The following is a 26,179-nucleotide window of genomic DNA, read 5'->3' on the forward strand; positions in this document are numbered from 1 at the left end:
AAAATCCTGTCTATTCCTAAAAGTTTCCCACATATTACCATGCAGGAAATATAAGCAATGTATAGAGATGCAAAGGTCTGAAAGAAGCCCGGACAAAATGGGGACTGGGGAGACAATACAATCCCCCCCCCTCATTTTGTCCAGAGATTTTTGGGGAAATTCTAGGGAAAATATTTTTCTCATTTTTTTCTGCTCCACCCCCCCCCCCCTCGATCCTTCCCAGGACTTCACATCTCTAGAGATGTTCACCAAAAACAAGATTCAATTCAGATCCCACTTTCAAAAGTAAGCTGATTTGACACAGTCTGTTTCAGGTATGACCCGCTTCACCGTAGGTCCAAATCCAAGCCTCACTTTGGAAAATCCAAAGCTCTATATGCCTTCCTAGTGACTTCAATTGAGAAATGAAGAAACAGCTATTTACATTTTTGACTGTTTGAGAGAAGTGGATGAAATCTGCAGGCAAAATAGCCCCTTCTGAGTGGTTGAAGTTGACCAAATCTCAGACAAATAGGTAGATGGGTTTTTATGCAAGTAGACTTTGAACTGCAACATTGCTTTTAAAAGGTGAAGCCTACAATGTTGTTGTTGTTGTTGTTGTTGTTGTTGTTGTTGTTGTTGTTATGGACAGTTTCTTGGCACAGTTGGATCATTGTTCCTTCTGAGATGAAGCCTGCAAACTTCAGACAGATAGCTTCAGAAGGGACTGTGCAAAGGGACCCTTACAGTTTTCAGGGGTTAAAACAGTTCAATTCCTCCTTGTTTTGTTGTGGGTAATTTGAATGAAGATGGCATATATTGCAGAGGTGCTCCTATGTACATAATCTACAACATTTCAGACAGATATGTGTAGGGGTTAGGGAGAACTGATAAATGAAAAACAGTTTGAGAATTTGTTTTTGTTCTCTGACACCAACTGGTCTGTTGTTCTATCTCCATCCCTCTCAAAAGCTCTGGGGTCGGAAGTGAAAGGAACCCCCAAGCAAAGTTATTATTTGTTTGGAAGCTAGAGCTGTCAGTCACAAAATTATACTCCTCTTCCCCTTCCCCTTCCCCTTCCCTGCCTCCCTTTAACGGAAGGCTTGGAGGGGAAATATAACTATTTTTACAACCAGTCTGTCAAATCTGTCTTCATCCTTCAAACCTCTGAGGCTCCAAGAACAGCCCAATTTACACTGAACTGCTTCAGGGAATCTTCACTTCGCCACAGACAAAGCCAAAATTGGTCCAAAGCAAACTGCTTCGGTTCTGGATTGGGGCTGCGTCTGAAGCTGATGTACACTGCTAGTAACAACACATTTGTGATTTCACAGGAGGGGTGGGCAAATTGTGGCCTTCCAGATGTTGTTGGACTGCAACTCCCATTATGTCTGGCTAGGCTAGAGCTGATGAGAGTTGCAGGCAAAAATATAAGGAGGGCCACAAGTTGCTCGCCCCTATCTTACAGGATATAAACATTTTAAAAGTCTGTTTAATGGCTCAAATCCAGCTAGAGTCAGTCATAACTAAAGTTGCAATCTTAAACACATTTCCATGCACTCAATGAGACTTACTTGTGAGTCGACATTGTGGCATTAATCCCACTGAGATATGGGAAATAAGTTGCATTTCTCTCAATTGAACATAGTCATGACTAAGGCCACAGCTAGACCTAAGGTTTACCCTGGGATCATCCAGGGTTCGCCCCTGCCTGAGCACTGGATCCCCTGTGTGTCACCTATATGAAGAGATTTGACCCCTGGACGATCCAGGGATAAACCTTAGGTCTAGCTATGGCCTTAGTTTAGCTGAGTTGGGGCCAATGTGTGAAGTAGCTCTGTCAGTAAAAAAGCAAAGAATCAGGGCTGCTTTCCCTTGAGACCTTTAATCAATGGAGGCTTCCTTTTCTTTTTTTAACACCCCCCAGCCAACATGGAAAGAGGGGTGGAATTTTGGGATGAAAATGGAGAATACCTTAATCCCCCCTCCAGATCTGAATTCGGACCATTTGCTTTTAGGAGCGTAGGGAATACAATCACACATAGCTCCATCATGTGTGATTAGGAGAACATCTAGTTTGGCCCTAAAATAACAGCAGAGATTGACTAGGTTCTGCTAGATTATTTCAACATGAAGACCAAGCTGAGCAAGTGGCTGTAGAATTCTAGTCAGCCATGCACTAGCATAGCGAGAAAATTGTTGACTTGCTGTTGGAAGCACAGAGTTTCAAAACATCAGCCAATTTTGTTGTAAATCTTAACTAATTTTGTTAGATATTAGCATTAGAAGGCTGAAATCATGGGAACCCCCCCCCCCCAATGAAATAGATTCTCTAGAGACTGGTGAGGAAAAACAAATCAATTTATTCCAGGTGAGATCTCTCTCTCTCCAAATTTAAGTGAAATATTTCAAAACATAGCTATGATGACATACTTTTTGCCAAGTACTTCTTAAGATTAAGTATAGAATTAATGTGAATCATGTTAGGTATTCATTCATGAAAAAGCAATTTGAAAAAAACCACCAATCCACCAATTTAAGCTATCTTGTGCAGGTCTGCAGAGCAATTAAACATCTTGTACAGAGGAAAACAAGAAGGCCAGTGGTAATTTCAAATGCCAAATTGCATTGTAAAGACCCTGAATTTTCATTCTGATTTTTCCCTGAAGCTTTTCCTTAGGAAGAAAAAGTAAAGAAGGGGCGGGAGAAACATTTTAAAGCACACACAATGCAGAGTTAGTTTGAATACTGCAGGGAATCTGGAGTATGATATCCCACTAAATTGGCAGAGGCTCAAATTGCATTTCTGCAAGACTAATGAAATGAGAAATGTTGTTTCAAGCTTCATGCCATGTCAGACAATATAAAACTAAAATGCCCTTGAGTTAATCAGAACAGTCTATTCAGCGTAATTCACCCATTCAAAATAGCTACTGAGCAGGATGGAAACAGAGGCTCACTGGGCATGATTATGCTGGATAATAAACGCATTTAATTGCTGAAGTAATAGTTAGCTACAGCAAATATATACATTCTTATAGGAAAAGCCACCTTTCTATTTAGCCTAAACTGTGACCTTTCCCCAATTGCTTTATTTCTGAAGAATTTCAGTGAGGGTTACTGATATCCCCCGATAGTCATACTTGCATATTGCATTACAGTAGCATTTACAATTAAATTATTACTCTTCTGTACAGAAAGTAAACCCACAACAGAGATGAGAACATTCTGCATGGCGAAGTTTGTTGAAATATTCTCTTTACTGATTTCTGTAACAGCTATTGTTATCAGACTAAGGCGTACAAGAAGGCTTCTTGTTCACCTTTATTTGCAGCAGCTACATTATCATGTTACCGAGATTCTTTAACTTCAGAGGCAGTTCAATATAAAGATCTCTCCTGTCAAATCTCTGCTTCTTTCCTAAAGTACTCATGGTCCCTAAGGTAGTTAATTCAATTGCATTGGTCTACCAGGCTGATCTCAGCACTGTCAGTCAACACTTACCAGGCATTCTCCGGTGACATCATCACAGGACTCCGCGTGACCAAAACATGTGCATGGCGTACAGATTCCTCCAACAATGGTGCCGTTCACTCGTCTGTACCTTGACTGACAAGACTATATAGCAGGGGAAACATTTTTGAAATAATTATTATATATTTAACAACAACAACAACAACGGACTTAATTTGATAAACTAAAAAAGAAAAGAAAAAGAATTTGATATAAGGCAACTTTTTAAAAATCCTGCCTTCTGTCCCCTCCCAACCCAGCACCATCTTGTTCCATAGCAGAGTGTGCTGCAGACAGGATTGCTGCTGTATGCAAAGATCGCTTGGGGCACTAATTCAGTTCTATCATGAAAAAGGGGAATACAGCAAGACATCTCAGACGCCCTCCCATATCCATACACACAGAGCACCATTGGGGGAGGGGGAGACACAGCAGTTCTTTCCCAAACAAAGATAATGGGGCAAAACGTTCCCTCTCTTCATACAAATCCAATGTGGCTCAGCAAGGATCTAGGCTTGTGTGCCTGTGGCAAGGCTCAGCCTGGAACTTCACCTAGGGCAGGGCTGTCCCAAAGTTTGAAAACCACTGTGATATGGAATCAAAATGGAAGCCTTCAAACACCTCTAGAAAACATGTTTCCCTGGCATGATGTCTAGGCACTGACCTTAACCGAATAGGTGGGTGTAAGACTAAAGGAGGCATTAGCTGGATGTTTCTTCTGAAAAGGTAAAATAAAAGCAGAGAAGTAAAAGAGAGGAAATAAGGCAGATTCAGAGTTACAGACTGAAAAATAGAAGACAAATTAGTGGAAGGAAAAAAAGAGAAAGAAGAAGGGACTCTAATCATAGCTAAAATACAACTTGGGCTATTTTGTATTGAAGATTAAAGAGAGAAAGAAGGCAAACATGCAGGTAGAAAAGAATCCATTCCTCTGACTCCTCTTAGATACAGGTCTAGTGACATGAGAGCTGCTTCTTCATATTAAAATTCCATATTGCTGGGAGGGTGGATGAATATCACAAGCATGTAGACAGATTGCATGTCTCTTGCTCAGGTCTTTCCCAACTCATAGACAACCCAACAGGAAAGTTCAGTGTAGTCAACCATGTCTAGATGATTGCAGTATTCACACACACATCCAATAGCATGGAATAGCACCATCGGAAAAGAAGCTCCATGTCTGGTGTTTATAGGCAGAGATGCTTGTTATACAAAAACTTCATTCTTTAGTCCTTTGCAAGCTTTCAGCCCCCTTCAGACTGTGGAATGGAGTCTCTGGGGACAAGACTTGCAGGCATGCCTCACCCTTCCATACTTTTACCCACCATATGATTAGGCTGAATTCCTACATTGGGTTGTAATACAAGTGGAGATGATTGCTATCCAAAAATCTTACTTTTGATTGCAGCACAGTACACTGTATCACAATCAATGGGCGTTTCTCCGCAAAGGGGACATCTTGCATGTGTGATTCATTAGCAACCCGCGACTGTTTTGCTTGCATTTCAGAATAAGATGCCAGGCAGCAGTTCTTACCTACCATATATTTTACAAATGGTTTTACAATTCTGAACGTTCAAGCACAACTGCTGCTAGCCAGAATCAGGCCATTTCTGTATAACTCTGTCTGTAGGCAAGGAAAGCGTTCAAAAAACGTTCAAATACCCAGCTCTACCTTTCCTTTTCATCAAACCCAGGTGAGGCAGTGGCTGTTCTGAACCAGTGCCTGGGCACGGTAATGGACTGGATGAGGGCTAACAAACTGAGACTCAATCCAGACAAGACGGAGGTACTGTTAGCGGGTGGTTCATCTGTCCGGCGAGGTGATGTTTGCCCTGTCCTGGACGGGGTTGCACTCTCCTAAAGGATCGGGTCTGTAGTTTGGGGTGCTCTTGGATCCAGAACTGTCACTTGAGGCACAGGTGAACTCAGTGGCAAAGAGCACCTTTTATCAGCTTAGGCTGATATACCAACTGCGCCCTTATCTGGACAGAGATAGCCTAGCTACAGTTATCCATGCTCTGATAACCTCTCGTTTGGATTACTGCAATGCGTTATACGTGGGGCTGCCTTTGAAAACGGTCCGGAAGCTTCAGCTGGTACAAAACAGGGCAGCCCATTTACTAACAGGGACTGGCCGGCGAGATCACATTACGCCAGTCCTTTTACAACTTCATTGGCTGCCAGTCCAGGTCCGGGCCCGATTCAAAGTGCTGGTATTGACATTTAAAGCCCTAAACGGTTTGGGGCCAGGTTATTTGAAGGAACGCCTCCTCCCATATGTACCTGCCCAGACCTTAAGATCATCTACAGGGGCCCTTCTCTGTGAGCCCCTGCCAAAGGAAGTGAGGCAGGTGGCTACTAGGAGGAGGGCTTTCTCCACTATGGCACCCCAGTTGTAGAATGAGCTCCCCAGAGAGGTCCGCCTGGCGCCTACACTGTACTCCTTTCGTCACCAGCTGAAGACCTTTTTATTTTCTCAGTATTTTAACACTTAATTTTAACTTAAATTTAAATTTTACTGTTTTAACTCTGTATTTTAATTTTATATCAATTTTGCTGTGTGGTTTTTATCCTGGTTGTGCTTTTTATACTGTATTTTGTATTTCTGCTTTTAACCTGTTGGTTGTTTTATTATGGTTTTAATTTTTGTGAACCGCCCAGAGAGCTTCGGCTATTGGGCGGTATAAAAATGTAATAAATAAATAAAAGATACAGGTATAGCAAGCCTCACTGAATCTCAAGAAAAAAAGTATATTTAAAGTTTAGAATTCTTTGGGATTCTACACTTTCAACACAGCATAACAGAGTAACATTTCTGTTTCAATCTTTTATTATTTATTTATTTATTTATTTATTTATTTATTGCATTTTTATACCGCCCAATAGCCAAAGCTCCCTGGGCGGTTTTACTTAGTGTGATAGTTTTGTCAGGTCTGACACCTGTATGTATGTTGGTAAATATATTATCTTCCCCATTTCTACGACTCACAGTGGACAGCATAGTAGAAAACAGTCTATACATGTGTAAAACTCATTAAAATAACTCAAAAGCCATCCTAAAAGTATAGCCTTAACCAGGGTGCTCTCTGTATTATAACCAAAGTTTATAAGAACATTGGTTATTTTTGGTTTTACTCAATTAAATATTTGGGGGAATTCAATACCAGAATGAAAGAAAGTAGGCAAAAAGTATTTTATAAAGTTCATCTTGTTTATTTGCTCCCACTCTTTTGAACTTCTGTCTTCCACTGAACAATTCAAAGGGTTCTCACTATCGACAACCCTTTCCCCTCAATTAAAAAAGATGTGTCCATTGGAGGTCAGGTACAGAAGCAACACCTTATTATCTTGCCCACTTCAAATTGCAAGACGGATGCTCATAACAAATACATGCAATAATGGAATTCAAGAAAGTCATTATTTTTTCATTGACATTCTACGATGGGCACAGGATAGTACTGGAGACCAAATCTATAAATTATTTGCTTAGTAGAAAGGGTCCAGCTTTCCAATGAACTGTTGGTTATGAAGTATGCAATAGCAACATATGAAGTCGTAAAAAAGTGCTCCCAGGTTGTGGGCAGGATCACAAATGGCTGGCATTGCCAAAAACTATGCACTAAGCTTTAAACTGAAGTACTGGGCTTGGGTCTGGGTGGTGGTGGAATGGGTTCCAATATGACAGAGTAGAATTTGGAAGGTGCACCATGTTCACATTATCAACTGAAAGTTGGTTTAACAGTCATTCCCAAGGGAATCCTAGGATTGGGGGTTCTTTAGTAGGGGTTAGGAGTTTCAATCAGATAATTTTCAAGATTATTTGATAATTTTCAATTACCTCACCAAACAAACAAACAAACAAAAACCAGCAGGAAGCCGGTATGAAAATATGTTTTAATTTTATGATTTAAATTTCTTGTGTACATAAACCAAGTGTCTTTCGGCATCAGTTTCCCTTCTAGAAGCGCATTTATTCCAGAATTCCATTTTAAGAACTACTAGACAGTGAACCAAATTTTATTTTAAACCTAATAAAAATGTTTAAATGCCACCTTTTTTTAAAAAAAAATGCAGTGTGCTCTAGGATGGCCAATTCAAATGATGTGTGCCTTGAATGGCTTGATTAGGTTAAGTACTGGGCAGGAAGAAGGCAACTGCATGTACCTGGAGTTCCCATGCCCATTGCAGAAAAGCAGGAACCCCAACTGCGGTGTGTAACAAAGGATGGCTGCCCACATACACATACTTTATTGCTATGTATGCCCAAGTTTTTATTTAATACATTACATTTATTACACTGACATACCTTACCCAAGAGGCAAAGTGAAAGTTCCTAGAGTCAAGGTATTATGGGTATACTTAAAACAGCCACAAGGCTGAGATCCTTGGTAACAGAACATTTATCCAGGGTCTTCAATATGTGGGAAGATAAACTTTAATTACAAGGAAGGATAGGAATTGGTGGTGGTCAAGGTAGAAAGTTCTGAATGTATGAATCAGAACTTCAGAAGAGAGTCAGATTGAGTAGTCGACATTTTAACAGTGAGCCAGAGCTTTTGGTTATGTACAAGAGGCTGGTACTCTTGAGATCAAAGATAAAATGTGAGTTGAGAGTACAAGAGAAATTGGAAACATAGGGCATGTCTAGACCAGCCCTATATCCCGGGGTAGCCCTGGATCATTCCTGTGCATCCAAATGATGCACAGGGGATCCCGAGGGCAACCTGAAATGACCAGGGACTTTCCCTGGGATATCGGGAACTGCAGAAAACCTTACTTTTCCACAGTTCTGGGACCATCCTGCGGAGCGCAGGCTGCGCGGCCGCTGCTCCCGGGTTGTCCTGTCCTCCCCGCGAGTAGCGGGGCACTTGAAATGGGCATGGAGCTGCATGGCAGCAGTCCATGCCCATCAGGGTGGGGGGTCGGGGAGCGAGGTCGTGTTTTGTTTCGTTTTTTTTAAAAATACTTTTTGTGCTAGAGTGCAAGTGCACTCTTCCTCCTGTTTTTTCTTTAAAAATGGCAACCACAACGTCCTTCTGGGATGTCATGCGGCTGCAAGATGCCCAGGGAGAATTGTGGCAGCTAATAAGTCCGCAATTCTCCTCCTCCCTCCGTCTACAACCGTAGGTGTATTATTATTATTATTATTATTATTATTATTATTATTATTATTATTATTATTTATATAGCACCATCAATGTACATGGTGCTGTACAGAGTAAAACAGTAAATAGCAAGACCCTGCCGCATAGGCTTACAATCTAATAAAATCATAGTAAAACAATAAGGAGGGGAAGAGAATGCAAACAGGTACAGGGTAGGGTAAGCAGGCACAGGGTAGGGTAAAACTAACAGTAGAAAGTAACAGTAGAAGTCTGCACAACATCAAGTTTTAAAAGCTTTAGGAAAAAGAAAAGTTTTTAGTTGAGCTTTAAAAGCTGCGGTTGAACTTGTAGTTCTCAAATGTTCTGGAAGAGCGTTCCAGGCGTAAGGGGCAGCAGAAGAGAATGGACGAAGCCAAGCAAGGGAAGTAGAGGCCCTTGGGCAGGCGAGAAACATGGCATCAGAGGAGCGAAGAGCACGAGCGGGGCAATAGTGTGAGACATGCCCATAAAAGTCATGGATAAACATTGTGTTTTATTCTATTGTACCTCCATTCTATCTGTACATAATTTACATATAGGTTTCAAAAGCTGTGTTCTCTCCAGCTAAGATATACTTTTCAATGGTTTTGTTTGTTGGTTTAACATTAGGAGCTAATAAGAATATTTGCCTGGAGACAGATATTAGTTGTTTTTCTCTGCAAATAACTGAAGATAGTACAAGAGATATATTATTTTATGTTCATTTTATGTTACAATGTTTAGTTTTTTATTGTTAATATGATATTGAATTGAAGACTGGGATTTTATTAACACCACCCTGGAATACAGTTTCTGGGTAAAGGTGCAGTTTAGAGATTTTTAAAATAGATAAATAAATAATCATTGCCTATGATGTATACATATAATTCCTTTGTCCCATTGTCATCTCTCATCAAATAGGTTATTGAATGGTCAAATGGTTATTGAACAGAAATCTGCAAGACCTTTATGAATTGTTTTTGATTTGGTTTGTACATTAGTATTTCTAATAGGAGGAACAACTGAAAACATTTGCTATGAATCAAAGCTCCAAGCCCTAAATAACATATACAAAATCATGGTGCGCTTTAAAGGAAAAGAGATCTGACAAGTAAATGCCTAGAGTGCCTATATAAATGGCATATTGTTTATAGTCTTGTGAAACAGAACATCTTTGTGTTCTAAAGTGTTTCCTTGGAGGCATGGTTCCGAAGAATTTTGCATTTCAAACCACCCTGAGCAATGCCTTGACAAATTCGTTAAGCATATGTGCACTCAGTAAGCACTCAGAGTATATGCTAGGCAGCATTTGGATACAAATACTGAAAATATGGGAATGTTACGTTTATAACCTTCAACAAGGCTGCAATCCCTAAACCAATGTGGCAAGCATCCCAGAGGCAGAGGAGACAATCACACCAACAGTAGGGAAAGCATCAGCTCAAGCCAGAAAATTGCATTTTGTGTTTTAATAGTCAAACAAAGCTTGTGTTTTGATTGAATACCTAGAGCTTCTAAAACTGCAATGTCTGATAATGAAGCGAGGAAGCCCAAGTAAACTGCTGATAATAAAATTCTTACAATATGGAAATCGCTGTTTGAGGCACTCACAGTGCATTCCTATCTATGTCTCCTCAGACATAAGTCCCAGTGAGTTCAGTGGGACTTATTCCCAGATACTTATATATAGAGCCATTCAAAAACAATATTCCATTATTTGCAAATGTGAAGAACTAAAATACAGAAGGTTCCAGATTTGGTGTTGTTGTTGTTGTTTTAGCAAACCATTGCATCAAAAATCAAGTGACCATTGATCTAACAGTCAATTACATCTGTTTATGTCATTACATAAATAGTGAAACTCTACTAGACTGTGTTTTGAGAAAGTTCCTTTTCCAATGAAATGTCTCTCTCTATAGGAGTGACTTTGATATACCAGTGGTGGGAAAATGCTACACCGTCACTGTAAACTTACATAAGGAGGAACAGTAGCAACCAAGTATGCTTCTCATAAAACTTCTCCCTTCCCAAACCACATTCTCTGGACCAGTATTTTGTAATGTGGACAACCTATTAAATGTAATAACATTTTGGGAAAACAGCTACAAGAATGCTTGCTGATTCTCCCACTTCCTCATAATGAATTTTCCTCTCTTCTAAGGTTGTTAACAACTTTAGCTACAACCAGAAGTGGACAAAAATGTCTATTTTGCTTTCTCTCGCATTCAATCTTTAAAAAAATATAATATAAAATTCTTCCCATCCTCTTTATGAAGAAATCTGTGGATTTTTGGAAGTCCTTATAAAAAATATCCTCCCCACCCAAAGGGCAGCTCTACTTCATAGTCAATGGGATAATGCTTACAGTTCTATTATTTTTAAAGATAAAGAAATGACTCTTGGCAGCATGGTAGCTCTTAAGTAGGGTTTTATCCATGCCAAGTTTGAAGCAGATTCATTCATCTGTTGACTTTTAGGAATTTTTTTAAAAGTTTGAGGTTTTAAAATTAGTTTTTTTAAAAAACAAACAAACCATAATGTTTAAAGATAAAGAGATGAAACTTGAAACAGATTCGTTTCTGTTGATTTTTAGTTTAGCTGGTATTAACATTTAAAGCCCTAAATGGCTTGGGGCCAGGTTATCTGAAGGAACGCCTCCTCCTATATGTACCTGCCCGGACCATAAGGTCATCCTCAGGGGTCCTTCTCCACGAGCCCCTGCTAAAGGAAGTGAGGCAGGTGGCTATCAGGAGGAGGGCCTTTTCTGCTGTGGCACCCCGGCTGTGGAATGAGCTCCCCAGCCGGGGTTCCTTGGCACCTACATTATATTCTTTTAGATGCCAGGTGAAGACCTTTTTATTCTCCCAGTATTTTAACAGTCTTTAAATTAATTTGAACTTGCTGTTTTAAATTTGTATTTTAAATTTGTATTTTTGCATTGCTGCTGTTTTTATCTTGGTTGTGCTTTTATACTGTATTTTATATTATGGTTTTATACTGTTGTTTTATACTTGAATTGTCTTAATTTTGTAAACCGCCCAGAGAGCTTCAGCTATTGGGTGGTATAGAAATGCAATAAATAAATAAATAAAATAGATTTTTTTAAAAAAATTGAGGTTTTAAAATTATTATTTTTATAAACCCTTCAAACTCAGGTTGTCAAACCTCCTCTTTGGGGTCTTCCACCATGAGTAGTTTCAGCCATTGGCATCACAGGGATCTTGAGTTTTCAGCTAAGAAGTGTTGCAGATTTTGTTGAGTAGCTTAAATAATTGATTGAGTATAATTATTGTGTTGTATAACAATACAAAGTATATTTTTTCACTAATAAATAAATAAAAAGCCAGCCAGCTGGCAGCAAGCCCTGCTAACAACAGCAGCAGCTTGCAGCAGAGTGAGGATACAGTCAGAAAATCAGTGTAGGGGTTAATGGGTTGAAAAACCCAACTATGCAGCAAGGGGTAACTCCTGCGAATTTACAAAAAAGAAAAAAGAAAAAAGAGGGGAATCCCAATGATAGGCTTCTTCCATTTGATCTTAACAGGACAAAATGGGGCTGCAATTTTGGGGTAAGTCCAATTTAACAGATTCATTCAGGCCACATTCAGACATCTGAATAAACTGTGATTTATCCTGATGGGAATGACCCTAGCCTCCCTCTTGGTTCACATGCTTCACCATCTCCTCTACTCTTCCATTTTGGGGTGTCATTCAAATCCTAAACTGTAGATAATTTTAACTATGAGTTCTTGAAACTAGCCAGCTTCATGACCCATGGGTTGAAGATGGCTTGTTTTAAACAAACCACAATTAAAATTAATCAGAGTTTGTCAGGTTTTGTTGACATAACAAGCCAGTTAATCACAACTGGAAGTGAAAGCTTCCAAGCTTCACCTCAAAGCTACATTCAAGTGAAGGAAAAGGGATCCTGTGAGGATGCTAGGCTTCTTCCTGTCATGATAAACCATGGTTTATTGCAATGTCCAAATGTGGCTATTATGACTTGCTTTCAAGTACACACATGCATACAATGGTGTTCTGGGTTAATTTGAAAGAGGTTGCTTCAGTCTATTCTATAAACCCACTTTCAGTGCTTATTGGTCTTGCAATTTCAACTGGAGATCTGTCCACTATTTACAATCAGATACTCACTTCACAGGAGGTACCAGAATACACTGGAGGACACTGGCAAACTTCAACAGCAGATGCATCTTTTCGTCCAGTTGAAAAGCGATCAGCAACTTCCAGGCTAACACCACTCAGCCTAGAGTGTAAGAATAAGATTGATAGATTACCATTTACCATTGAAAGAAACATTGATCTTATCATGTTTCCTTGGTTAGCTATGTGTGTGTGTGTGTACGTGTGGTGGTGGGGTTGCTGATGGTGGAGAGACCTTAAGTATAGAAATTGCCTGTTACTGTTTTATTGCTTTAAGTGAGGCAGGTCTTTCCATCTTTTACCTCTTTCTCTTCTTTTTTGATATCATTCATGTTTAGACTGTGGCAGGCCCATATTAGAAGCTGTCTCAATAAGTGTATCAGCAGTAGCAGGACTGTGCTTAGCTTGCAAGTTGTATTTTTTTCTTCCATTGCAGACTCAGTCTCTCTCTCTCTCTCTCTCTCTCTCACACACACACACACACACACACGAGAGAGAGAGAGAGAGAGAGAGAGAGAACTAAGTTGTTTGTCAAAAGTCAAAGTTGAGAAATTCTCCAACACAAAATCCTCTTTTCTTACTTAGAAGGACTGAAATCTTTAATTACATTCACAAAGCATACGTGACTTTTGAATATATATTCTGTTGTTGTTGCTGCTGCTGCTGCTGTTGTTGTGGAAAATAGTATACCGCATTGAAAAATGGTATTCAGCATTAGAAAGTAACAAAGGGAATCACTTCTTACTTCCCTCATCCTACATGCTATTCAATTAAAGGAAAGAAGTTTGTGTTCAAAAAAGTCACACAAATTAGTGACCAGGAGAGGATGTCTTCAAAGTGCCAGGTTGGTGCCGCATTCCTCGGAAACAACACGCTTTCCTTCCCCATCTTGCGCGTCCTCACCTTGCTCCGGGGAAAAAAGTTGGGGTAAGCCCTTGACCTTTTTTTATCCACAGCTTTGGTGGAAGGCCTCGGGGCAGGTGCGTGTTCCAGCTTCGTCATAACTGACACCACACCACCACGCACCAACCTGGGGCTTTGCGAGTGTTTCGACAGCCCCCAGGTGATAGCTATCTGAGCACGTACGTGCAGTAGAGAGGAAACATCAGGTGGCAAGTCTATAAACCCATTGCAGCTCTCCAAAGGGCAGTACCATACACTCTCTACCCTAACAGCAGGTTGTTCGGAGTGACTTTCAAAACATCCAGAAGTCGTTAGACAGGTTGAAGAAGGCACTTGCCTAAGGCTCAGCCCCCTTTCAGTCTATACAACTCCTCCATTGTGGGCAGTATCATACGCTGCACTGTGCCTCTGCTGTTCTCTTGCACAAGGGGAACCGACTGCTCATGCAACAGGAACTAGTGGTTCCTGAAATAAACCCTGCAATAAGCACCAATATTAGTTTCTGGAATGGAGCAGGGCAGCAGAGCTTCTTTCTCTGAGCTCCACTGATTGGCCCCATTCTTTCAGATGTTTCTGAAACCACAACTTCTCATTGCAGTAGCAATGGTCGGACAGTGTAGATTACTGCCCTATGCTTCAGAGGAGTACTTGGAGCCTGTCCCAGCAGAACACTGATATGTTATAGAGAGAAGAGAAGCAACCAGAGACTGAATCTGGGATCTTACACTATTCACATGCCAGGGCTGTGAGAAGCCCCTGCTCTCCAGTACTGACCACCCTGTAGGAATTCTGTGAGTGCATTAAAGAGGAATGAAGGCTTTTGCTGTACACAGGATTATCTGCATCAGGGACCAATGTGGCTAAAGACCACAAATGTATGTATGGCATGAATTTTTATTTATTTCTTTAAAATAGATATATTTATTTCATCAGGACTGTACATCAGGACGACTGAACGTGCAAGCCAATTGATCTACTTTCACAGAGCAATTACTGATGCAGGTATGTGCTTCACAGAATTAGGATTGTTGTGTGAAATCTAGTGGAAAGGTAAACATGTGGAAGTCACACTCAGACCACTGATACTTAAAGAACACTGCTAAGTATTTAACAGCAAGAACCTAGGCATGCTGAGTTGGAAGTAAGTCCAACTCTTTTCAAAGGGCTTGTTCTGGATGCTTTGAAGGAGGAAAGGAAATCTGAATTTCTAGGGAGCAGGTTCCACTGAACTTAATGAAACTTACATCTAAGTCTTAGATATGCATAGATTGTACAGTCAGTCTGTTAACTGTGGTTAAGAGGACATGTTCATTACATCTGCACTGGACCAAAATAATTATTATCTATAAAGGATTTTGACAAAGATAGCAAGCAAGTATTTCCCAGAATCTTATTAAAATCATAAGCTATACTACTAATTACTGTTTTGGAAGTATTTTTCTACTCTAATATCACTATTTTCTTCAACAGAATGTGTTACTAATTGCACCTGTATTGCCAGGAAAAAATAGACAAGCCACACAGCCTGGGGTTCTAAAGAGCAACAACGTTAACTATAAGGGATCTCTGATGGGCAAACAGCATAAGAGAAAGAACTCCCTCCAGTGTTGCTGCCTTATCAGATCAAGATGGAGGAATGTCCTTCCTTCTACGCCAACATTTTCTGGGTCAGTTGTCCCAGCTAGTGTTTCACCTACCCTTTGCCCTAGCATTAATGTGCCAAGTACGGCCTACTACATAACTCCTGCCCCCACAAGGGCTGCTGTGGCTTTGTGTGAATGAGTAAAGTAAACTCCAAGCGGAGGTCCTGTCTCTGTCCCCTTTAACCACATGGCCTTGAAAAAGTCAAGTCTGAAGAAACGTCCCTTCATCTCAACCAATGCCTCAGGGTGCTCGCTTTCAGTTTTCTTCCCTTGAATTCACTCTGCACTTGCCAACCAGTCCTATACTGACCACCACCCTATAAATAACTTCAGATCAGTATGCTATAAGTGAAAAAAACACCATTAGCCACTTGTCCAAATCGGGCCAAGAGGGTAAACAATTCCAACAGGGTTCTGAAAAAAAGGCAACCAGTGAAACCCACACTGCATTTTGGATGTGTGAGTATCAAGGAGAGGGGAGAAAGAGGAAACATGAAAGAAGGAACTGTGCTTTCAAAGATGCTCCATTCAGCACCAGACTTTTTTTATATATATATAGCTAACTCAGTCTTCTAGGCCATCCCTATGGACTGGGTATAAAAAGGCCCTACTCTGTCCACCAGCAAAAGCTAGGGGTGGGGAAATTACCAGTAGGCTTCAGGACTAATTCTTCTTTTTCTTGATACCCAATCTCGATAGTGCTCATCCATACATTTTACAGAGCTGTGAGAAATAATCTTACCTGAGAATTTATTAAATGCCACAGTTTATTTGGCTAACTACCTCATGATGGAATACTCTGCCATAAATCTATAAGGGAAGGAACAGAGTTGACCACAAGTCAATGGGAAAAGCTATTTTGCAAAACAAAGAGCTACTTGATATGATGTTTTAGTTTAGTTTTTACTCAACTTTTGTCAACTTGAGTTTAGTTTCTATATTAAACTAGAATCTCCTAAATAAAGCACAGCTGAGAAAGATTAGGTATGCATGTATTATTAAAATCATTTATATCTCATTTTACAAAAGCACTCAAGGCAGCTTACAAAGAACAAAGGAAGTTGAACCAGTATAATAATTTCCAGATATTCCTTTCTCATCTATCCAGTTTTGTCTTTATGCTAAGTTTTCATTGTAGAGTTTCATTAAAGTGAGACAAAACAAGTCTAGCAAAAAGTAAAAAAAAATACAACAATTTTAAAGACTAACTATAAATCAAAAGAATCTAAGAACGATAAACACGACAAAATTTGCCCGTCTTCTTATTATCCTATTTGCGTTTTGAACCACAGATTGTCTCTTCCTAGTACGATGTAATATAATTTGGAACAATGAGAAACAGTTACACACAGAACATTTCACTCAGTATTATTCTACATTTGTATTCACTGAACAGTTCCAGTTTTCATTAGGTTCTGCTATTTGGTAAATGGTATTTTAATGTGTTTAACAGTTTTTATTCATTGAAAAAAAGCTGCAGTGCAATTTTTCCCCAATTCAACGTAGTAATTTCTATTCCTGTGTGCCATTCTGCAGACATTAAAGTACATAATGTTGGCAGTAATGGGACACAGGATCTTGGAGATACTTGAGAAATTCGAGTATCTAGACCAAATATTTAATATGACGCTGCTCATGTGGCAGACACTGTTGACTTCTAAATGCAAACAAGATTAAAAGAGATACCACTTTTGAAGCAATAGCTGCACAGTTTACGATGTGCTATTACATTAATCGCTATATCCTGAGATTAAAAAAGAAAAGAAATTCCCACAACGATACAATACTACTGGAAAGCCTCTGGGTCACATCATCTACATTTCACGCAACATTATTCCACAGTTGTATTTGTTCAATTGTGCCAATTTTCATTAGGTACTCAAGACTGAATACTGGCTACATGGATACTGACCTATCCTATTTCTTGATACCACATGGGTCTAAGTGACCTATCATGAAACCATCAGGATATCTATTGCTCCAATCAATGCTTGATTTCCACTGAGGGATTCGGGTCAGACAATGAGCAACATTACCATAAGATTATGACATTTTCTTCTGCCCCAGTAGTTCCAATGTTCTGCCCTTGTAAGAATTTCAATAATTATCAGTAAGGCCATTGATGTTTCGAATACATTGTTTCTGCTGATATATCAGGATATTTTGCCAAAGATCAGCAGGATTCACCACAGTGTTTGCAGTCAGAATGCTCCAACTACACAGATGTGAACATCTGCTGCAAAACTTCCGTGTTGATGCTGCAACAAGAAATATGAAGCAGAGGCAAGCTGATTCCCCAACACTGTGATGGGAACTCTTCTCTTTTTAACATTGCACCATCTGCTTAGGCTTTGTTACTGGCCTCATGCTGATGTTCAAAGTTGCTACAGAAGAACACACAAAGGAGTGAATATCAGGATTATCCTTGCAGGATCCATCTCAAACTCTCTGCATTTGAAGTCTGGTCTGAGCAAAGAACATAGGCTCCAAATGCACAATCTACACTCTGGAAAAATGGAGTGTTGGTGCTCAAAACCTACATAATAGGACCTCAGGGATGGAGGTGGGCCAGCAGGCATGATCCAACATTCCTCCATGCAGTCATCTCTACCTGCTTAGAACACAGTGCTACAGTGTATAATTGATTCACAGAAACAATTTCAAGTGCAGAAAGTCTAACAGATATCTAACTGTATGGAGGATTTACAATTGACATAAAAGAAAGACACAAAATGCTGAAGGAAAAAAATTGGCTGTAAGAAAATGAATCTGCACATGCTTAAGACAGTTGCAGTGTCCGTGCAATGTAATTATCCATCATGCTCTAGTGTGAGCAAGAGATGGAAACCATCATAGGCTAATTATCTGTATATCTGTGCATATGGAGTACACAGAGATACTATGTCTAATGCATTCCTGGTGGTTGTGATGCTATTGCTGCATGGGTCAGGAAGGGCATTCCAGAAAATGTTTCTCAACACTGCCAGCGCTACAAATACAACCACTGGGTGCACTTTGAAACAGGAATAGGGTATCTCATGCCCTTACCCAATGGTGACAGCAGTGGCACCACTAATCGTAACCCTCTGGGCAATGCCAAATACCTGAAGTGTTTTAGGAAAGCTCCAAGCCATTTGCCTTGCACGGCATAAGTTGTTCCTTTGGGAAAATATGCCTGACATGGTGTCTCACACTAGCTACATTATAGCCAGTTTACCGAAGAAAGGTCAAGAGGCAGAATGAGTCTGTACAGAATGAGTTTCTGAGGATGTTTTTGAAAGAGAAGGGAGGGGTATAATGGCATACGTGCTTGAGAAGCAAGTTCCGCGCACAAAAGAAAAACAAGGAACATAAGGCAGAGTCGACAGAGAGATCAAAGACCTTGACATGAGTGAAGGTAGAAGAACTGCAGTAGCGGAGGACTTAAGTGGCGTACAAAAAGAATAGGAGAAAAATAAGAGGTGAGGTTAAAGCCAAGGAGAGGCTTGATGGTAAGGAATCGTTATTCAATGTGAAATGAAAAAGTCACCAGATGGAAGTTAGCATTAGCACGTTCAGTGCTAATGCTAGCAATCAAATGTTTTGGCAGAAATTAAAGTTGCACTGTATGATATATAAGGCCTAGAGAACGTAAGGTAGCATGAACCAGGTGTCTAATCAAATGAAAATAAAGAGCGTTCCTTGGCAAGATCACATCAAAGTTTTGGCAATAGCTTGCATCCAGGCTAAAAAAGGAAAGCTTCAGAAATAGAATGGTTACATGTTCTGATAATGAGATGCTATTGCAATCCACCAGGTTCAATTTCTGATATGGATAATGTTGTTCCACTGGTGTGGATAATTATGTCTGATTATATCTGATATACAGTACTTTTGGTAAGGAAAAGGAAGAATGGGAGGCTGGATGCAGGGCCAGCATCGAGGGTAGGCATGGCTGGGCACCTGCTGAGGGCCCAAAGCCCAGCAGGGTCCTATTGATAAGAACCCCCTGAAGATGCTTGTCCTCTTCACCACTGCAATCTGTTATTCACCTGTTTCTAGGGATGGCCAAAGTCCCCTGAGTCATCATCATGCTCTGTTTGCTGGACTCCTGCTGGCTGCCCAACTGTGTCGTGTTTGTGAGGGCATCTGGTGAAGGCTCGCTTCTTCTTTCTTTCTTTCTTTCTTTCCTTTTTTATTTATTTATTTATTAAATTTTTATACCGCTCAATAGCCGAAGCTGTCTGGGCGGTTCACAAAAATTAAAACCATGAAAAGCATAATAAAACAACCAACAGTGTAAAAACACAAATAAAAAACACAATATAAAAAGCACAACCAGGATAAAACCACACAGCAGAAATTGATATAGATTAAAATACGGAATTAAAACAGCAAAGTTTAAATTTAAGTTAAATTAGGTGTTAAAATACTGAGAAAATAAAAAGGTCTTCAGCTGGCGATGGAAGGAATACAGTGTAGGCGCCAGGCGGACCTCTCTGGGGAGCTCATTCCACAGCTGGGATGCCCCAGCAGAGAAAGTCCTCCTCCTACTAGCCACCCGCCTCACTTCCTTTGGCAGGGGCTCACAGAGAAGGACCCCTGTGGATGAATTTAAGGTCCTGGCAGGTACATATGGGAGGTGTTCCTTCAAATAACCTGGCCCCAAGCCATTTAGAGCTTTGAATGTTAGTACCAGCACTTTGAATTGGGCCCGGACCTGGACTGGCAGCCAATGAAGTTGTAAAAGGACTGGTGTGATGTGGTCTTGCTGGCCAGTCCCTGTTAGTAAACGGGCTGCCCTGTTTTGTACCAGCTGAAGTTTCTGGACTGTTTTCAAAGGCAGCCCCACGTATAACGCATTGCAGTAATCCAAACGAGAGGTTATCAGAGCATGGATAACTGTAGCTAGGCTATCTCTGTCCAGATAAGGGCACAGATTGTCCACAATCTGACATTTACACAAATTCACGGTTGGGAATATTTACACAAATCACGATTTGTGCAAAATCGCAGCCATAAATTGCACAATTTGTGTAAAAACGCAGGCATAGGTCATTTATGGCTACATTTTTGTGCAGATTGCCCTATTTATGGCCGCAATTTTGCACAAATAGCTATTTCTGTACATATTCCCAACCACAAATTTGCACAAATCACGAATTGCACATGCAAACAAAAGAATGGGAAACCACAAGCTTGCTTGACTCAGCACGTGCCAAGTCGAGCCAGTTCAGGGATTCACAAGCTGGCATCTAGGGGCCTGAACTGGCAAAGACTTGTCGAGCTCCATCTCCAAACCAGATTCCTCTGATATTCCTACCTGTCTCTTGCTCTGGCCCAGACAACAGTGATGGTGTGAAGGAGGAGCAGTCGATAATACTGCCTACCTGCTCACTGGATCTCTGCCAATCAATCAAGCAAGGGGTAGCAAGGATGAGAAAGAGGAGGAACAATCACAGCTCCTGATGATAGCAGTGAGAATGAGACTCACTTAGGTAGGGCACCATTGAGTATGTCTTTCACAAGGGCCCTCAAAACCCTGGAGCTGACATTGGTTGGATGTGCAGACATTTATGCAATTTAGGTAGAATGCAGCAAAACCCAGAATTTAAATGGATTTCAGAATGCATACTGGAATGCCACAGCAGATGAACAGACACTAAACAGCACTTAATTCTCCACAAAAGAAGTGCCAGGGTTCAAACTAGGCTGAAAGGCATGCCTTCCTATCTAAAACAAAACAGAACATGCAACTGTATCCAGTAAAGTGTTTCTCATTAAGATAAACAAAATTATTAACGACGCTGACAAAATTAGGAATCTCATTGCAGCTTAACAACCAGGCACTGGGAAATGCTCACATACAGCAAATTGCTGCTCCGTTTGCTGCAGTGCATTCCATTTTTAAAAAATGGGAAGCTGAGAAATCCAATATTTTAATGTTATACTTGGCGAAATAGAATATTACTTACTTTTCTATGTGTATTGTGTGTGAGTCATTATCTACCAACCTTATCTCTCCCTTATTTAAACTTAACTATTGGTCAGAGCTTAGTTTGAATTGAAATGTGTTTCATTCTTTTATTAACAAAAACAGCCTGTGCCTCTCAAATTATTTATGAAATTTCTTCTCTTCTAAATTTGCCATTGGACACTAAATACAAATATTACTGATCCCAAAACTATCTGAAATTTAATGACATCAGCAATGAGAAAAAGATAGGTCAACTTCTGGGACAGAACATCAAGGCTGAACAAAGAAAAAAAATCACAACATTGCGGACAGAACAAAATGCATTTTCAACAATTACCTGTAGATGGCATTCATCCCATAGCTGTATGTGGCTCTTATAAGGAGTCTCTTTATATTTGCCAACACAGTCATGAATTCCCTTTTGCTGACCGGAGAGTCAGTGCCATGCAGCATAAATAAATTATGCTTCAGCAACACTTCTTCAGTATGTTCTTCAAATGGGTTCAAGTGTATTCCCTCCTGCGATGTGCTGATTCTCATGCCACTTCCCTAGCAATTATAATAAATGTTAAGGGTGCAAACATTTTAAAGAAGCAACAGGTGAAGCTGCCTCATTATAAAGAGCACAGCGCTTTGATATATATATAAAAAAGTATGCAGCACACTATATTTCATATATATCATATACCCCCTACTATTTGATATTATTACTGGTGTGGAAACCTGAATAATGATGGAACAAAGGAATTCAGATAACCTGTTGGAAACAGACATCAGTTTTGCATTTTCGTGGAAAAAATGCAGAATTTTGAGGTCTACTTTAAGTTATGCAAATGTACAATACAAGATATGCAGCTATCTAAAAGAGTATTAATATCCTAGACATTGTGTACTCCAGTTAGCTTAACCCCACCCCCACACACATACATTATGCCCCCCTCTCTCTATTACTTTATACTTCCAAACAAAGTTACAACAACATATAACTTTTATTATCTTTTTCTTTTCTTTTTTGTGTACAGGTTATTCCATTTCAAGGATTCTTCCAGCATGAGGTTCCCTCCAGTTTACATTTCACAAAATTGTAGTCACTGGCCTGGTTCAGACAACACACTAAACCATGCTGCTTAACCACAAATGCATTCCCTTAACCATTTTGTGGTTAAGCAGCATGGTTTAGCATGTTGTCTGAACCAGGCCACAGTATTTTCTCCTTTATTTTACTTGGCTTAGTTTTATGTATCCTTCCAAAAATGAATACAGTTATAGAACTTTTTTATATTTAAAGTGTAGTTCCAAACAAATTTAGGACTTTTCTACACGAAGCTGCTAATCCACTATATCTATTTTTTGCTTTTGTCCCAGAATTGAAATCTGAGCACTACACATAGAGCTTTCCATTCTTGCTTTTCTGCTATATAACCTCTAGGTTACACTGCGGTATAGCAGAATTGGAAAAATACACAAGTATAAACAGTGTTTTCTTTCCGCCATCAGAAATAACATCCCATTTTCACTGCTCTAAAATAAAATTCACTGAAAGTTTTGTTTAGAAACAGAAGCAAAATTGGAGATTCATGATGTTCTGTGAGTAGGGATTGATGAGCACACACTAGCCTGGTTCAGACAACATGCTAAACCATGCTGCTTAACCACAACAACATGGTTTAGCGTGTTGTCTGAACCAGGCCAATAAATGCCTCAAGTTGAAAAGCTGTAAGTGAGGTCATTTCCATTAAAATAAATGGCCTTTATTTGCATTGATCTTTCTTAATGTGAAGTCTTTGGGAATCATCCTGCACACAACCGAGCATCCTTAGGTCTTCTTGAAATCAAACATGCTTACCTGTGCAGAGGATTACACCTTCTGGGATGTTTATTGCCATTATATTAACCCTTTAGTTATTATCCCCAACCAAAATTAATCCTAAGAATGTTTAGCTGCATTTGCATGTATTTCTCCTGCTATCCTTGCTTCTCCCTTTCTTTCTTTCTTTCTCAGCTGTTGTCTTCCCCACCACCAAAATTTAGATTGTACTGTAAGAGTCCTGGGGAAAAGCCCTGTAGTTAGCTTCTTCTTCTTTATAGCTGATGAGGTCTGCTGATGTTGTGCTGGTGGCAATTTACCCTTTCAGTGAATGAATCCAGAGATGTGGTAGTACTCTACCTCTATGATGACATCGGATTGAAGCATGGCTTGAGCAGCATCTTCTTCCCCTGTGAGGTCGTATGAAACGGTAAATTTCAGATGTCCTCCAGCAGCTGTTAACTGCAGTGAAAAAGAATGAGGTTGATTACATAGCAGAAAACATGCCTTTAACCATTTTGAACTACTCTTTTCCAATTACAGTGCTTTCAAGGGGAAGGACTTCTAGTGTGCTGAAAGGACATGTGGATGATATAGAGCCCCAAGGAAGAAGTCATTACAAACTGTTCATTTCCTGTATGCAATCTCTCTCTCTCTCTCTGTCCTGCGATCTCTCTCTCTCTCTCTCTGCCACAATCCATTGCTGCAGTGCTCCAAATAAGCCATTCTTATAGGTACTTTCAGAAACTTCTAAAGGCTGGAAACCTATGAATGCATGCACAGTTTCTCCCCAAAGGAGGTCACAATAGTGTGAACTATGTCATAAGAATGTTTGGCCTTTATATTCTATTATTCCTCCTTTTAAAAAGTCCTAACATGCAAGACGAAATATTTGGCTGACGTTAATTAAAGTGTAATAAAGAAATACGTAGAGGAATAGTGGCTCTATGGTCCCTCTTCTGTCGCACCCCTCTTTCCCTCCTCCCCATTTTCAGTTCCCAGATTCAAGGCTAGTAGAGAGGGACTCTGTGTCAGCCAGCCTGAAGGACTGGCTGCTACTTGTGAAGTATAACATTAAACAGAGGGAATCTGCCTGTAGGAAGTAAAAACAAATTCAGTTAAAAAGAATGCCACAATCTTTTTCTCTTAGAGGCGTATCTATCTGAATGCAGCCTTTTCCTTCAGATTTGTTCACTGCTTCAAATACAATATGAGGCAAATAACCTCAAGCCATCTCTTGGCCCTGTATTACATTTTCCATCCATGTTTTTATATATATATAAAAAACTATTACCATTTTTAAAGATGCTGATCATGGCATTCCAGAGAACAGCAGACTATTCTTAGGAGCAGCATCAAAACCAAATCACAAATGAAAGTATCCACTGCAAATGCAGCAATTTTGCTTTATACCTTGACATGAACATAACATATTTTTAGCAGAATAAAGTAAGCCGTGTTTTATATTCAAGTATAACAAAGGGTGAAATCTTGGAATCACTCTCCTTTCCTCTGTTGCACACATTCTGCATGGAACAGAATTGTTTTATTATTTTCAAGGCTGTTTGTTTACTTACTTACTTACTTAATTAATTAATAACCTATCCTTCCACCCCCCAAAAAAGGTGCTTGATTTAATTACCAATAAAATGCTGGTTGAAAACAATTTTTTAATTAAAAGATAACCTAAAAAGAAATAAATTAAGAACACAATAAAAATACACAATAAAAGGAATAAAGCAGTACCCAACCAATTAAAAACCATTTCAGCAACAGACCAGCTTATATGCCAAAACCCCACTTGAAAAAATGTCTTCTGCCTGACAATAAAGAAGGAGCCCACCTAACCTGTCTTGGCAAAGCATTCCAGAGCCTGGGAGGAGCCACTGAGACACCATCTCTGCGTCCTCACCAAATGAGTTTCCAGTTGTGGTGGAACCACCCAAAGGTCTTAAAACCTGGGGAAGCTCATATGAAATGATGTGCTTTCTCGGATCACCTGGTCCCAAGTGATGTGGGGCTTTTATTGATCATAACCAGCGCTTTGAGTTGTGTGTGAAAACAGCGAAGTTGTGGTAACAAAGGAGTCACGTGCACCCTGTAACTTCTGGACCAGCTGAAGTTTCTAAAACAGTTTTCAAAGGGATAACACATAGAGCACATTACAGTACTGCAAATGGAAATAATGTACCATTTCCCATAATTATTCATAATTCTGGATTCCCCCATCCCTGCCTCTCCCCCCACCCACCCACCCACCCACACTGCATGTCTTTGAATGCATAAAACCAAAAGGGACTTTCGTTGTATGCATTCTAATGAAAACTAAACCAGGTTTTGTAGAGAGTCAATCACATCCTGTGGGTCATATTCTGCCACTGTGAGCTATGATAAATGGTCACTATTTCAATACATTCATGATGATGATGATGATGATGATGATGATGATGATGATGATAGTGTAAACCACTTTAAGCCTAAGTTGATATGACAGTTTCTTATTATCGTTCTTTAAAGTTTCTCCCAGCAAACATAGAAAAACAATCTACCACCACAAGCAGAATTAATTTCATTTCATGGGGGCTACTGCAGACCTTCCCGGTGGATTATACTCTCTAGCCAAATATATTAGGACATGTTTTGGTGGGACTTTCACTAGAAGTGTAACAGCAATACTATTATTGGATACATAACTCCTGTGCTCTTTGCTATTGTTACCTTGAGCTGTAAAATTCAAATATCAAAATCGATTCTCTCTCTCTCTCTCTCTCTCTCACACACACACACACACACACACACACACAAGCTCTAACTTCTGACCTGCTCAAAGGAAATGCAATAATTGAAAAGGCAATAAGACATTATTGTGTTAAAATTGATACATTCTGCACACTCAGGCATTCCATTACCTAGAGTACCGATGAAGGTTTTTCATTCTTCTGTAATCTTAAGGTTCTATGAACCATACAACTGTACGTATATGTGTCCCTGGCATTTCTCCAGGGACACATAGGTTCTGCTTCATCATGAAAAGCTACTGAATACTGCATAGACTCCCCTTTTCCATGGTTACTGGTCCAGTCCCATTCCT

The 26,179-nt window shown here is 39.9% G+C and overlaps 1 protein-coding gene across 4 annotated transcripts in view; it reads right to left on the reverse strand.

The window, feature by feature from the left end:
- Positions 1-26,179, reverse strand: part of LAMA2 (laminin subunit alpha 2) — a 477,652-nt gene that overhangs the window by 193,746 nt on the left and 257,727 nt on the right. For 3 of the 4 annotated variants that reach the window (XM_063124695.1, XM_063124694.1, XM_063124692.1), the window contains exons 13-16: positions 23,449-23,550; positions 21,619-21,830; positions 12,771-12,882; positions 3,484-3,597 (exon numbers count right to left, since the gene is read on the reverse strand). In XM_063124695.1, coding sequence (XP_062980765.1) covers positions 3,484-3,597; positions 12,771-12,882; positions 21,619-21,830; positions 23,449-23,550 — 540 coding nt within the window. Of the gene's footprint in view, positions 1-3,483; positions 3,598-4,156; positions 4,211-12,770; positions 12,883-21,618; positions 21,831-23,448; positions 23,551-26,179 lie in introns of all 4 variants that reach the window. The other variant, XM_063124693.1, reaches the window with a different exon arrangement.

Source organism: Elgaria multicarinata, chromosome 4 (assembly GCF_023053635.1).
Source record: "Elgaria multicarinata webbii isolate HBS135686 ecotype San Diego chromosome 4, rElgMul1.1.pri, whole genome shotgun sequence".
Classification (NCBI taxonomy): domain Eukaryota; kingdom Metazoa; phylum Chordata; class Lepidosauria; order Squamata; family Anguidae; genus Elgaria; species Elgaria multicarinata.